This window comes from Nanorana parkeri, unplaced genomic scaffold (genome assembly GCF_000935625.1).
Source record: "Nanorana parkeri isolate BGI_ZX_2015 unplaced genomic scaffold, ASM93562v1 scaffold19, whole genome shotgun sequence".
In the NCBI taxonomy this organism is placed as follows: domain Eukaryota; kingdom Metazoa; phylum Chordata; class Amphibia; order Anura; family Dicroglossidae; genus Nanorana; species Nanorana parkeri.
Genome location: NW_017306287.1, coordinates 1,928,630 through 1,942,281, shown reverse-complemented (window position 1 = coordinate 1,942,281; position 13,652 = coordinate 1,928,630). Strand labels below are relative to the sequence as shown.

Genomic DNA, 13,652 nt, shown 5'->3' with positions numbered 1-13,652 from the left:
CATCTCGTCGCTCAATATCGCTTGCACGTGCACGCAAATACAACGCAAACAAGTGTTGGGTGCAAAAAGGAAAATTGCGGCACTCATGTTACATATCTCTGCGAGCGTTGGAATGCGAGCTATAATTGTAGGGATATTAGTCTCTGCTTACACTAAAATGATGATCAGTAAAGCTTTTAAAGCGTCGCCTATGGGAAATTTGGGGTATTGTAGTTTTTTGCAGTTTCACGGGCGCACACAATTTTAAGACTTGACATGTTTGGTATCTATTTACACGGCATGACCCCGTCTTTTATTTTCTACCAAAAAATTGGGTATTATATTCTGTTTGTGTGCACTAAATTTCATTTTAGTGTATTTTAGCCTAAAAATACTGGTTTGATAAACATTTGCGCAAATACCGCGCAACATAAATTGCATCTAGCATTTTTTTTTATTCTACAGGGCCTCTGCTTTCAGAACATATATCATTGTTTGGGGGGTTTGAAGCTGTTTTCTAGCCAAAAATTTAGATTTTATCATGTGTATGCAAATTGTAAGAAAATGCCCTGGACAGCAAGTGGTTACAGACTGTCGATCTTAAACACAGACTGCGTTGGGATCATTTTACGGACTGTCCCTCCAAAACAGAGACTGCTTGCAGTCTATGAGCAGCTTGCCCGAGAAGCTACGTGCTCCTCAGGCCATTGCACAGTGCAGGCTTTCCACGCAGCCAGGGACATCCCTCCCATCCCCCAACGGCAGCCCGGGCGGTTGCTAAGCGGCGGTTGCTAGGGCGGCCATTTTGGACAGGGCTGGAGGCGAGCGCAGAGCGGAAGTGCCTAGCTCAGCGCGGCCTCCTCTTCCGGTATGTGAGATTTCTGCGCAGGAAATGGCGCCGGTGGATGTGACGAGCATGTCTCCCGTGCAGAAGCCTCTGGCGGACTGAGAGGCGCTCCGAGGCCGCAGCTGCCGCCGGCCGCTCCCCTGATGTCCCTGCAGTGCACTTTATATACATGAGGTGAGTGTGGGCCCCTGAAGGAGCCGCCCCCCCACCTTCCTCCCTCCATTAGAGGACACAGGGGTCTCCCCCACAACACTGCACAGCCTATCATGGCCGCCTTGTGTCCCCTCTGCACTGTGGCATTCTCCTATAGGGTGTGCATGGCGTGTCCCTCTTAAACAGTGCACCTGTATGGTAGTTGACTGATACAGACACAGACTGTCTCCTCAGAATGGTGCATGGTAATGGCAGTGTTATGCACCCTGCTTATCATAGGAGCGGAGCTCCAATACACAATATTTACACTTCAATTATTCATATCTCTGCACTGCTTCCCCTCACAAATGTGCAGTTGTTGCAGCTAAATTGTACTTTTCATTGCAAGCTGGATTGCCTGATAAGAGGACCCTATACAGTGTCTATGTGTGAGCTTTACCAGTGGGTGTATGAGGTGATCAACACGGGGGATGGAGCAGTTGCCCTTGGCCAACAATCAGCTTCTATTCAGTGGGGGGAATTTATCAAAACTGGAGCAGATTTACATTGCAGCCAATCAGCTTCTCTCTTTCATATTCAAATCTTATATGAGCAAACTGAAGAGAAAAGCTGATTGGTTGCCATTAGCAACTGCTCCAGATTCTGTTTGCTTCAGTTTTGATAAATTCCCACCAGTGTGTTCATTTAGTGAAGCTTTGAAAATAAAAGGTTGGTTACTATGGCCAACTGCTCCAGATTTTGATAAATTCCCCCAATTGTCTGGTTGGCCTTGTATCAGGGTGGGCAACAGTCTGCAAAAGCAAGTGTCGTGTAATATACACGGTGATGCGTCAGCATTCCATCCGGTCCTGGAGCCTGGACGCTGGGCACGAATTGATGGGAGGTGTCCGTTCAATACTGACACAAGTTTGGATTATCACCACCAACGTCGTAAATGTTAATGGTTCTATTGCAGTGAAATATTATTGCGTTGTTTTTAGTTTAATACCGTTCGTTAGTTTTTCTTGTCATTATGATGATGTTAGCTATGTTTATGATGCGATGCTTCATGAGCCGGCCAGTTCTAGCTTCGTGTTGAGCCCCGGTCTCGTTTTTCTTAGTGGGGGACGAGCAGCACAAGGCAGGGACACATACGTGTAATTATCATTATTGGTGTCACGTTAAATACATCTCTCTAGTTTTGTTGTCGCCAGGCTTGCCTCTTGGGCATCGGCTGCTTATTACGGCAGGGTAGCATGCAAAAAAAAAGAGAGATCTGCAATTATGTATTTTATGGTAGCAAGGGGGATGTAGCCGAGCATGTTTTAAAGCACAGACGTGTTAGGTTATGTCATTGTTGTTATGTATGGGGTGCTGAGATGTTTCAGAGCATGTCATGTGTAGAAGGTGCAGTGGAGCTTACAATCTAATGTTCCTGTTGCAGTCATACTGATGCACACTGTCTAGGGCCACTTTGGAGAAAAGCCAGGCAGTCGAGCAGTACGTCTTTGCATTGAGAAGAAAATGAAAGTCAAGAAGAAACTTAAGTAAGCACAGATATCAATTTTCCCCCTATTGTGCAATTGCATCCCTCTACATGCTCTGGTAAATCTATACTGGGTCGTGCTGGGACTTGTAGTTCTGTGGACACACAGCGACATGATGACTAAGCCTGCTGCAGGGTGTGTCTGTGGTGCAACCGGCCCAGTAACGTGCCCCGCACCCGCTGTACAGCCTTCTGTATTTCTGGGGTTGTTAGTTTTCTTATAATTTGACAAAGATTTCTTGTGTTGCATAACATGTGTTTGTGTTTTGCTTGTGGTTAATTACTCATGCCGGTTATGTCATCGGAGGACTAACATAGATTTTCCTTTGCAGAGAATTGGAAGCTGCAGCTACCAAAGACATTGAAGGAAATCTGCGTAGGTGAGTGATCTTAAAAGCTTGTACCTGGCCGTGTATTTGGCAGATGAATGAACGCTCAATGTAATCAGCGCCTCGATATGCCCAGCGACAGTCTAGGTGTGACTCTCATGCTTTGCCGGTGACTCAGTGTTGTTATTTTAGAAGCTTATGTATGCTGCCTAATATGTAGGTTGCTATCTTCACTGGTGCTTGTATTTTACAAATAAAGAACTGCTGTGGATTGTTTGCCATATAACAGGGATAGGAAACCCCTGCACATCAGTTGTGGTGAGGCTACAAATCCCAGCATGCCTGTGACTGTCAGTCATAGGAGTTCCTCAACAGCTGGACTGGCGAGGTTGCTAACCCATGCCATATAATGTAGACTCATATTTTTTTAATGGTGAAACCTGTTGAAAAATTAAAGCCTGTTTTCATTTAAAAAAAAAAAAAAAAGAATCTACCATAACAGTGGAGCTTCCCCAGTGCTGCAAGGCGAGGGTCCTTGCCTGCACTGGAAGGGTTAACTGCTTGTCTAGGGGTCTAGGTCTTGTGTAGAGGACTTTTCATTTATCAATTCCCACTCCCGTTGGCTGCATGACCAGCACCCGTAGCCTCCCCCCCGCCCCCTACTTGCATTATATGTGGGGACATCGAGGGACATACTAAGGGCTGCAACAACTAATCGATTAAATCGATAATTGATTATGAGAATAGTTGGCAACTATTTTCATTATCGGTTAGTTGGTTGGGGGAGAGAGAGATTTTTTTACTGCAACCAATCGACTAGTTGAAAAATTTTTCGTGAAAATAATCCGTTGGCTCCAGCCCTAGACATACCACAAGCCAGAGGGAAGGGGAGAAAGGTGAATGCCAGAGGGAAGGGGGATCAGGTAAGTAAAAGTCCTCTTCACTATATCTCTAGACCTAAATGAGCAGTTAACACTTCCAGTGTCGGGGTAGTCCCACTGCAGGAGTATTTTTTTTTTCTACCCCAAGATAAAATAGCATGCACGTGTACCCATTCCTCTTTGCCATTTCAAAGCTGAGCAGGTATGAGTTGAGAATAAAAGCATACTTCTTGTGATGCAATAGGAACTTCCTCTCCTCAGGTCCTTGTAAACTGAGCTGCCATGATTTAACATTGGAGGGAGAAATTGTATGGAAAGGCACAACACTTTCCATGGCTTCCCTCTCTGGCTCCAGGGAAAGTGGGTAAAATGAATTGGTTCTAGTCAGTGATTTTATTAGCTCGGCCTTTTTAGACCATAATGCTTCATTATATTGGCATTCTATAAATATGTTATTTAGGCACCAAGTATTAATCATTTTATACTAGATACAAGTGCGTACATGAAGCATTTATACTATTGCCAATGAGGAGGCACCACAATTGCCTTTATTATCCTCAGAAAGCCTCCCATATGTACCGCTTTGATTTCAACAAGTTAGAACTCGGCAGTCTGTACCTCTGGATACAAGCAACTACCTGAACCTAAGACCTGCCATTTTTTTGTCATCCTGTGCAATATATTCTCTTTCACAATTTCAAATCTGATATGAGAAAAGCAGTAAAATGCATTATCAAGGGGAGCACTGAGATCTGTGAGCGTCAATAAATACATGGACGTGTAACATGTTATTTAACATATATGTACTTAACAAGTGCGTACTTTGTCTTGTTCTTTATCGCAGTGTCAGCATTTGCATTGTCCATGTAACCCATTAGAATGCATTTTATTTTTTCTCAGCTTGTCTTCCAAATCTGGACAGTTTGAGGTAGAGGGGTTAATCGTAGGTATTAGCTGTAACTAGGCTGCTAGCTTAGCAAACATGGCAACAGTAGCCTAGCCTGCGAAGATTAGACTTCTCCAACCTCATCCATTTGCTGCATCCTCTGCTTCATGAACTCCTTCCACATTCTGTCTGATTAGGCTACATCCAAAGTGTTCTGCGGCCTATGGATTTTGATGCTTGCACTGATTTCATAAAGTTTGTTCTTTTTCTCATGCAAGCCTTAGATACACTTGGAATACTTCAAAGTGGGTACATATAAACTAGTATACCCAGGCTTTTGAGGTCAGGTAAACCAGTGAACAAAGGCTTAGTTCACTGTCCTTCATTCCTTATGGGGGGCAGACTGTGACCAGAGGGAGTAGGAAATGGTCTGGCATCAGTGGTCAATGGGAGTATTATTATTATTATTATAATACAGGATTTATATAGCGCAGCGCTTTACAATTTAAGACCAGATGATAAGGAGGTTCCTGCCCCTGAGGGCTTGCAATCTAAAAGGGAGGGGGAAGTGATACGTGAAGAGGTAGCTGTGTGGGGTTGAATTGTATGAGAATGTGATGGTTGAGCGGTTAGTTTGAGGTGGAATAGGCTTCCCTGAAGAGATGAGTCTTAAGGGATCGCCTAAAGGCAGTCGGAGTGGGAGATAGATGGACAGGTTGGGGTAAAAAGTTCCAGAGGATGGGAGAGACTCCAGTGAAGTCCTGGAGGCGAACATTGGAGGAATTGAGGCAGCTGGAAAGCAGAAGGTCTCTGAAAGAGTGCAGGGAACGGTAAGGGTTGATACTTAACTTCAATCAACTTCTGTCTTGCGTGGGAGTAAAATGCCCCAGGGTTGTTGGTCAGTAGGGGTCAGTAGGGGTCAGAAGTGGCCTAGCACCCGTGGTCAGTGGGAGGAGGATTATTACTGTTGGAGTCAGTGGGTGGTACGATGCCTTATCATTGGTATCAATAGTAGGAATATTGGGCCACAGCGGGGAGGGATGGCGCCCCATCGGCGGGGTCAGGTAAAGGAAAGCAAAGGGCCACATGTGGCCTGTGGGCTTCAGTTTGGGGACCACTGCATAGAACCTCCCTGTTTTTTGCAGAACAGATCTCTTCCTTGTGGAGATCACCTTAATCACATTAGAGACTTGAGGCTCTGCAGCCATAACTGCTTCTGGCCGGCATCTTTTTAAATAGGAAGCAGACCAATAGGATGTCACCTGACTATTATTTTATAATACTTTCACAATATATATTTGGTATAAGTGAAGGTTTTTAATGCATGTCGCTGGTTTTCCTATATTGAACTTTTTTTCTGATGCTTTGACCTTCACTTTAATTTACTGAGCAATCTTTTACTTATAGTGACCATTTAAAGTAAACCTGTCACATGTTTAGTTTGGCAGGAGCCATTTTGTTTTCTGGAAAGTGGTTTATGAGCTTGTATCTCATTGTGTCATTTCTTTTATTAGTGATGTCACTCAGTTTCATAATCTCTAATATCTGATGCCTGGTAAACAGATGGTGTTTCTACAATGGCTGCTTTTGCTCTGTGCGAGACAGGTGCACTTTAAACAATGTATTCCAATGTTAATGCTTTGCTACTTTCTGTCCCGCAATGGATACGTTACTGATAGGGCCACGTACGATTCAGAGATCCCTTCTAATTAGCTCCTGGAGTTGTGTTCTTGCATTCCAGTGAGGAGCAGTTTCCTGCTGTACTTGTCTTGTATGATTCGCTGACGTGATTAATGAACATTTTGTATTTATTTTGGCTGCCCGGCCTGTGTGCATTACTGGCAGCCATTGCTCATGAGTGGTTACTCTGCTGCTAATGTCATGATTGACGTTTCGTGTTGCATGAAGCCATGTTTATGTTGGAGAATTTGGCTGTGTACAGATCCTAATCCCTTTCTATTGATGGAATGTCTTTACCGGTGTTCATAGTCTGTTGTGTTCATGAATATCGATGGGAATGCTCCTCTTCGGTATCACTCGTATGGTGTGTGTTATCGCTGTTGTATTTGCATATTTATGAACCAGCTCCCACCGTCTCCCCTTTGTGTATTGTTACATTGTGAAGTAAAGAAATGGAAATGAGAGGGACGTACCTGTACATCGTCTCTCCCCCCCCCCATCCTGAGCTTGCTGACTGCCGAACATCCACAGTCACCACTATGAAATATTAATCGTCAATTGAGCCAATGAAAAGGAAAGTGAAAGTCGATCCAGTCTGAGGAAGCATTGTGCAATATTCACAAATGAATATATTAATGTTCTCTGATCAATACTGAGCTCATTCTGCTTTGAAAGTAGATGGCATTGGCCATTGCTATGCAGGCACTTGAAGCTCTTCTGTGTCAGTTGTTCCAAGCCTTATGCTTGCTCACATTCAACAGTCTAGTGTCTAGCAACAATATAGTCGTCTATATATTATTTCCTGTATTACTAAATGTTATGTAACACTGTATAGAGTACATAGAGACAGTCCTTCAAGAGGGACCTACCACAAACATACTGCCAAGACTTTCTGTGTCACACTTAGACTGAGGGCCCATTCACACCACCTCCAGACCAGATTGTTTCTGGACCTAAAATGCATCCCAATGTTTCCCTATGCTCTTCTTGGCCTCCGTTCACATCATCACAGTTCCAGACCAGAAAAATACTGCGTGTCACGTTTTGTCTGGTCTGGAACGCTCCGGAATGTGAAAAAATGCACTGCAACGCAATGGGAAAACATTTTTTTTCTTGGCTGATTTGGATGATCTCATCACCCCTGGACTTCCTGCTTGTGTGGAGAGAGAGATTTGTGACGATAGGAACCATAATGGCTGAAGTGGACACCAAATTCTGTGTAGAACTTGTGGAAGCCTGCCCAGAGCTGTATGATCCGAGGCATGGCCAATATAAGAACAATAATAGGAAGATGGACAAGTGGGGAGGCATTGCTGCCCAACCTGGCTATGATCATTTGAGCAGCTCTGAAAAGAACTGTGGTAAGTTCATGTCTCTTATGTGCAAGCATTGTGCTGCTCTTTTCCTTGCTATCTGTAGGTCTTGCAGAGGTCCCCCAGCAAGACCTAAAATTGAACTAGTCAAAAATGCGACAAAACGCAACGCAGTGCATTCCAGATCTGGTCCAGAAAATGGAATGAACCTGCCCTGAAGCTGGTTAGCCTTCTGGTTTTGGTTTGCATTGTGGTTGGAAAAGCAGAAACTCATACAAATGTGGCAATGTACTCCAATGAAGAACTGAATCCAGTGCTGCATGGGTACACATACTAACCAATAAGCGCTGATGGTTAGTGGTTGGAAGCTTCCGTGGGAAAGAAATCTTGCACATTGATGTGTCTCTACCCCAGGGCTGGATGCACAAATCCCGGGAGTGGGGCAGCCAATGCTCCTTAACAATTACAACTGGCATCTAACTTGTGGGGCCAATGGGACTGGCTCCTGGATTCCATATTCATTTGTCTGCTCGAGCTCTACCCAATCTTCACCACATTACCAATATTTGAACATTCTCCCGAAGCATTTACTAGCTCTCCTGTCAGTGACGTTGTGTTCCACCATGCAGTGAATGACAACTCGCTGCAAAGCTACAGGCATTGTCTTACAGCAAACCCTCTTTCTTTGATGACATTGACGAAACAAACAAGGCAGTTCTATAGAGATTTGGAGTGTGACCATGCAAAATAATGCTGTTGTTTTTAGCATGACTTTCTCATTTTATACTACAAGGCAACAACATATTTCTGATGTCATTGTGACATGGATTCTGAATGGATACTGTGGGCAGCATGCTGACTACGTTTGCCATACACTGGAAATTAATCGATGGGGTACCCCCATCTGATCTATTGTATTCTGATAGTGGCAGGTGTGCTGCTGTTGGAATACGCAAACAGTGACTGCAACCAATTGGCAGCCAGGTCAGCAGGAAATTCAACCAGTGTATGGCCAGCTAAAGTGGTTAGCCTTGCAGCACTTGGTTCAAGGTTCTAGTAGGTATGATCCCTGTGTGGTTTGCCCATGTCTTCTAGGTACTCCTTTCCTTTTTCAACTCCTACCCATATTGGTATGCCATTGGGCACCCCTTCAAAGGTTGCTCCTTTAAAGCAGGGCTAAACGAATTCCCGGGAGCCAGGTCGCCAATGCTCCATAGAATGACAGCTGGCGTCCACATATTACGTTTTTCTTTAGTTGCTGTCAATGGGAACTGGCACCTAAAAAAAAAATGTGTAAGACATCGTGTGCATGTGTGCCACCCCTCTTCTAAGAGTAATTTGGGAAAATGAAATTACCCGCTCAAATCTGGCTCTCCTTCCCCCCCTGCTATATATACTTACCTTTTGGTGAACAGGTCTTCCTATACTATCCGTACCTCGTACTGCTGTCCAGCGCAGCCCTGCTCTAATGGATTTTTAATTTTGCTCGCAAATTGCAAGCACTCGTTGGTCAGTGTGATCAGGTGACCTTACTGACCAATGAGAAGCACTTCTTGACATGGTTTGGAGACAAGTAAATTGGCTTCAGTCCTTGGACACAGTTTAAAAAAAAAAATTAAATTTCCACACCCCTGACCGTACATAATTAGTGAGGTCAGACTTGGACAGAGCTAAGTATACCGTGTGAATCCACGCTCGTAAGAAGTCATCGGGCATTCTGAAATCTTTAGTATAAATGTTTGTTTTTTTTTCCAGTGGCTTTGGCTGCTTGTGAAGGTTTTCTCTGTTATGTATTCACCGACTGATTAGGAGCTTGAGTTTGTGTTTCCAGCCCTCCGATCATTCACGTAGAGCTCTTGTGGCGTGTAGCTTGACCTTGTTTTAGGCGATATTGCTTTATTTTTGTCTTATCTGCGCTTTCTATTCTCTAATGTTTACACACATGCGCCCTTATCGGGTCGAATGTACCTGGGCTTTTGCCTTGAGAATATGTTCAGATAATGTCAGTACAGGTGCCGTGTGTAGAATTCTCGGGGACCCCACGCTTGTTATCCAGGGCACATACTTGCCCATTATTCAGTAAAATTTCTCAAATTTTCTCCTGTTCTCAGGACCTGTGCAGTGTAATTACTTCATTTTCTGGGTTGATTCCTGTGGCTGAACATTACAGGGGTGGCATTGCAATGCCTCCTTACTACTCGACCATGGCAGGTGGCATTTCAGTAGTAGCATGGAGCACAGATAGGTTATGTGTACATTCATTATAACAAATACTCAACCTTTTTTTATTAGTGATTGTGAGCCTGGTGTCTCCAGAGACAGTTCAGTTTATTTGTAGGTTAATTTATAACAAATGCTGGACTATGGACACTAGGTATCGGTCAGGCAAGCTGCGTGATCTGACTGACTAACATTGGCAAAGTAAATGATCGTCCATTATCAAACCTGGCCATATATACGTCTCCTGAGACCGCTCAGCCGTTGGATATCTGGCAAACATTACGGCTACTTCCCAATATGACTCTCCATGTTGGATATAACTGGTCCTATGCTTGGAGGCAGCTTCAGACTTCCAGCATTTAATGATACTCTGCAGCAAGGGTGAGAAACCTCTGACCCTTCATCTGTGTTGCAAATACAAGTCCCATGAGGCATTGCAATACTCTGACAGCCACAGGTATGACTCCAAGAATCAGATGCATGATGGGATTTGTGGTTTCACCAGAGCTGGAGGGCCCAGAGTTCGCCCACCCCAGGTTTTTAGAGCTGCCAAAACTATAGGATGGCTCAAAAATACAAGCAATGGTTTCAGTGTTAATGTCTGCATTTTAGTAAATGGCTTTAAAGAAGAACTCTCGGCGAATAAACTTTCCCCCACATTGTAAGGGTTAGGTGTTTTTGTCGGGGGGGGGCTCAGAGTTGTTTTACCTGATCCTGGCTCCTGTGGCGGTCAGTGCTCACCTGTCTCCCCCCCACCTTCGTGGCTATGAAATGTCCCTCTGCATCCTCACATCTAATGCAAGTCAATAGACCTGCATAGGACATGACATTAGTGGTCCTTAGACAGCTGGAGCCCAGGGGAGAAGAGGCTGCAGAGACCGGTCTAGCAGCCTGGAGGAAGCTAGAATCGCATTGCATTATTCCAGCCCCTAGAACAAAATGAGCACTTACCCTTGGGCTCCATTCACACATGAGCGTTTTTGCGTGGAAAAGCACTAAACATAAAAACAAAATGCAGTCCAATGTGAATTGTTCACACTAGGGCGGCATCCATGAGGTACGAAAACGCGCATCCCGTCAAAAGCCCTAGTGCTATTTTCTGGGCGAATTCCACGCATTTGCGGCTATAGTAATGGCCTCAAACCTGCAGAATCCGCGTATAGGTTAACGTTTGTGCGTTTCCGTGCTGCACGGTTTTCCATGCGGAAAACGCTACCGCTATGTGTGTGAATGGATTCAATGGAGCCTTACATTGCAGGACACTGGAAGGTCTTGTTATTGTGCAATAAAATCTCTCTGGGCACTTAGCAGCACACTGGATTTCTGGCACATCAACAGCATTTTATTTTTGTACTAGCAGCATTGTTGGATGGAAAGAACGTGGGATAATGTGCATGTATTGCCGAGACATTTATACAATTTCATTGTCCGATCTGCATGTTCAGCTTCACTTTCAGTATAAAGCATTCTGCAATTTTCCCTACTTGTGCAGCATTACAATGTGGTTTCCGTACAGCTTGTCTGACGCTCAGTAACCCTTTTTAAGGGTCTTTTAATCCAGAATAGATTGTGCTTGTACAAGCCGCGATCTGTTTTTCTCCCCTCTATATTGGTGGCAGTTATTTTTACTGCAGACGGACGGTACTGGAAGCTGCTCGCAGTGAAGCCTTTTCTTGCAGACTGCTCATTTTAAGCAGCTGATCTCACAGGGGGCGGCTGATGGGTGACCTGTAGACATAACCGCTCAGAAGAAGCTTAGCTGCTTGAAAATGGAATTGGCTGCCTCTAGGAGGGAAGAACCCCATGCCAAGACAGCTGCATGATTGGCATAATGATCTGCATTGCCTGGCTGTGTTTGGCGTACAGCTACTGAAAAAAAGCACTTGTTTGCTCTTGAGCAGGGTTTTAGAGAGCATTGGCTTGTGCTGAAAGAAGCTTGTTTACATCAAGATATTATATATTGCAATCTATATAAAAAAAAATAACACTCAGGAACTCCATGGATTTATCACCCTGATCCTTGCTCCCTGATCTAGCCAGTCAGACCTGGAGCATCATGTGGTCAGTCTGATTTCCCATCATGCATGCCCGTTCAAGGTCATTGACTACCTCGGTATGGACCCTGGTGGGACCTGCAGCTTTTGAAGGGCTCATTCAGACAGGCATACATGCCCGCAGAAAGAGCCGATCCCAGAAGAAGAGACCGGTGCTGTGTTATTGCATGCAGCAGCCTGTTCTTCCCTATGGTAGGATGTGGCTGCATGCAGTTACCCGTGGTCACATACGTGCAGGTCAGAGTGCCCGCACATGAACACACACTGTCTGCGTTAAGTGCCCATTCACCACATGTCCAGATCATCACCAGACCAGATTGCTTCCGGACCTAAAATGCATCCTCATATATCCCTATGCTATTTCTGGCCTCTGTTCCCACCAGCGCAGTCCGTTCCAGACCAGAAATATAGTGCTTGTCCTATTTTGTCCTGGAATGCATACAAACGCACTGGAATGCACCTGTAAGACCATTTTAGGCAAAAATCATTAAAAAAAATAAAAAATATATATAATAAAATAAATTCCAAACGCAGCAAAATCACTGTAAAAATGCAATGCGCTGTGTTCCAGATCTGGTCCAGAAAATGGTGTTAACCTGCCCTTTAGCACGTGTGACTGCATGTAATTGCGTGCAGCCATGTCCTTCCATAGGAAAGAACAGGCTGCTGCATGCAATTACACACACCACCTGTCCCTTCCATGATCGGGTCTTTTTACAGGTGTGCGCGCCATATGGAAATGTACGCCCATCTGGATGAGCCCTAAAAACAAGCTCTGTAAGGTAACATCTATGGTAAGAGTAGACAAGCTCCGACACTATTAACAAAAATTTATCTTATTTGTGTATCACTCGGCTGTGTGTGATGTAGAGTAGTCACCGCTCCAAGCTTGCTAACCGTGATGGACTACACATGTTTAGTTTACCAATTAGTATTGAGATTGTAGTCCATCACAGGAGCGAGCTTGGAGCGGTGACAACTTTACAACACACACGGGGACCATGGGGAACAAAAGTAGCCCCCCTCCAGAAGGAAGGACAGTGTCGGCACCAATTCAGAGATGATTTGAGGATCTACAGCCAAGTGATACACAAATAAGATACATTTCTGTTAAAGGAGAACTATGAGGTGAGTGCTTTTCACTCGCCTCATAGTTCTAGCCGACCTGTGACAATGAGACTGTCGGGATCCGCTTCAGCTGCGGCGTCTCAGTATACCGCGAGCAGGAGCTCGCGGCATACTGCGGCGTCTCGGTATACCGCGAGCTAAAGCTCGCGGTATACTGAGCCTCGGGTGACGGGAGAACGCTAGTTTGTTGTCCTCCCGTTACCCTAAGAACTATGGGGAAAAGCCTTAACCCCATAGTTCTCTAATAGTTGAGGTACATTAATGTATTTTTAAAATGTAACTCCTGATTTTAGTGTCACTTTAATTCAGCATTGTTATTTTTCAGTAAAGCGTTGTGATCTGTTATGTTTCTGGTTTGGGTTGCCTCTGATTAGCACGGTGCCACATTCCCTCACAGTGTTAACGCATGCTGAATTCCAAAATACAATTGATCCGACACTTTTATCCCTGGATAGAACAGACAAAAGTTGAACAGGCAAGCATCTGTCATGTCCACTCTGTACATTCAACTGTTGTCAGCATTTCGCAGTGTGTGTTGGCTTTTTGCTCATGGGGTGTATTGTGAAGGTGTGTGTTTCAGTCTATTGTTGCAGTAAACTCTGTATTTGTGTTGCTTCTCTTCCAAAGTAGAGTGACTGCTGCTTATTGCCTCCCAGC

At 44.6% G+C, this 13,652-nt stretch overlaps 1 protein-coding gene across 1 annotated transcript in view; it reads left to right on the top strand.

Annotated features, from left to right (window-relative positions):
* The first annotated feature begins 859 nt into the window (after window positions 1-859).
* The window catches only part of TNRC6A (trinucleotide repeat containing 6A), an 80,649-nt gene continuing 67,856 nt past the window's right edge, over window positions 860-13,652 (top strand). The window contains exons 1-3 of the mRNA XM_018561896.1: window positions 860-1,000; window positions 2,403-2,505; window positions 2,837-2,884. Of these exons, the coding sequence (XP_018417398.1) occupies window positions 2,483-2,505; window positions 2,837-2,884 (71 nt within the window). The 5' untranslated portion in view covers window positions 860-1,000; window positions 2,403-2,482. The remainder of the gene's footprint in view (window positions 1,001-2,402; window positions 2,506-2,836; window positions 2,885-13,652) is intronic.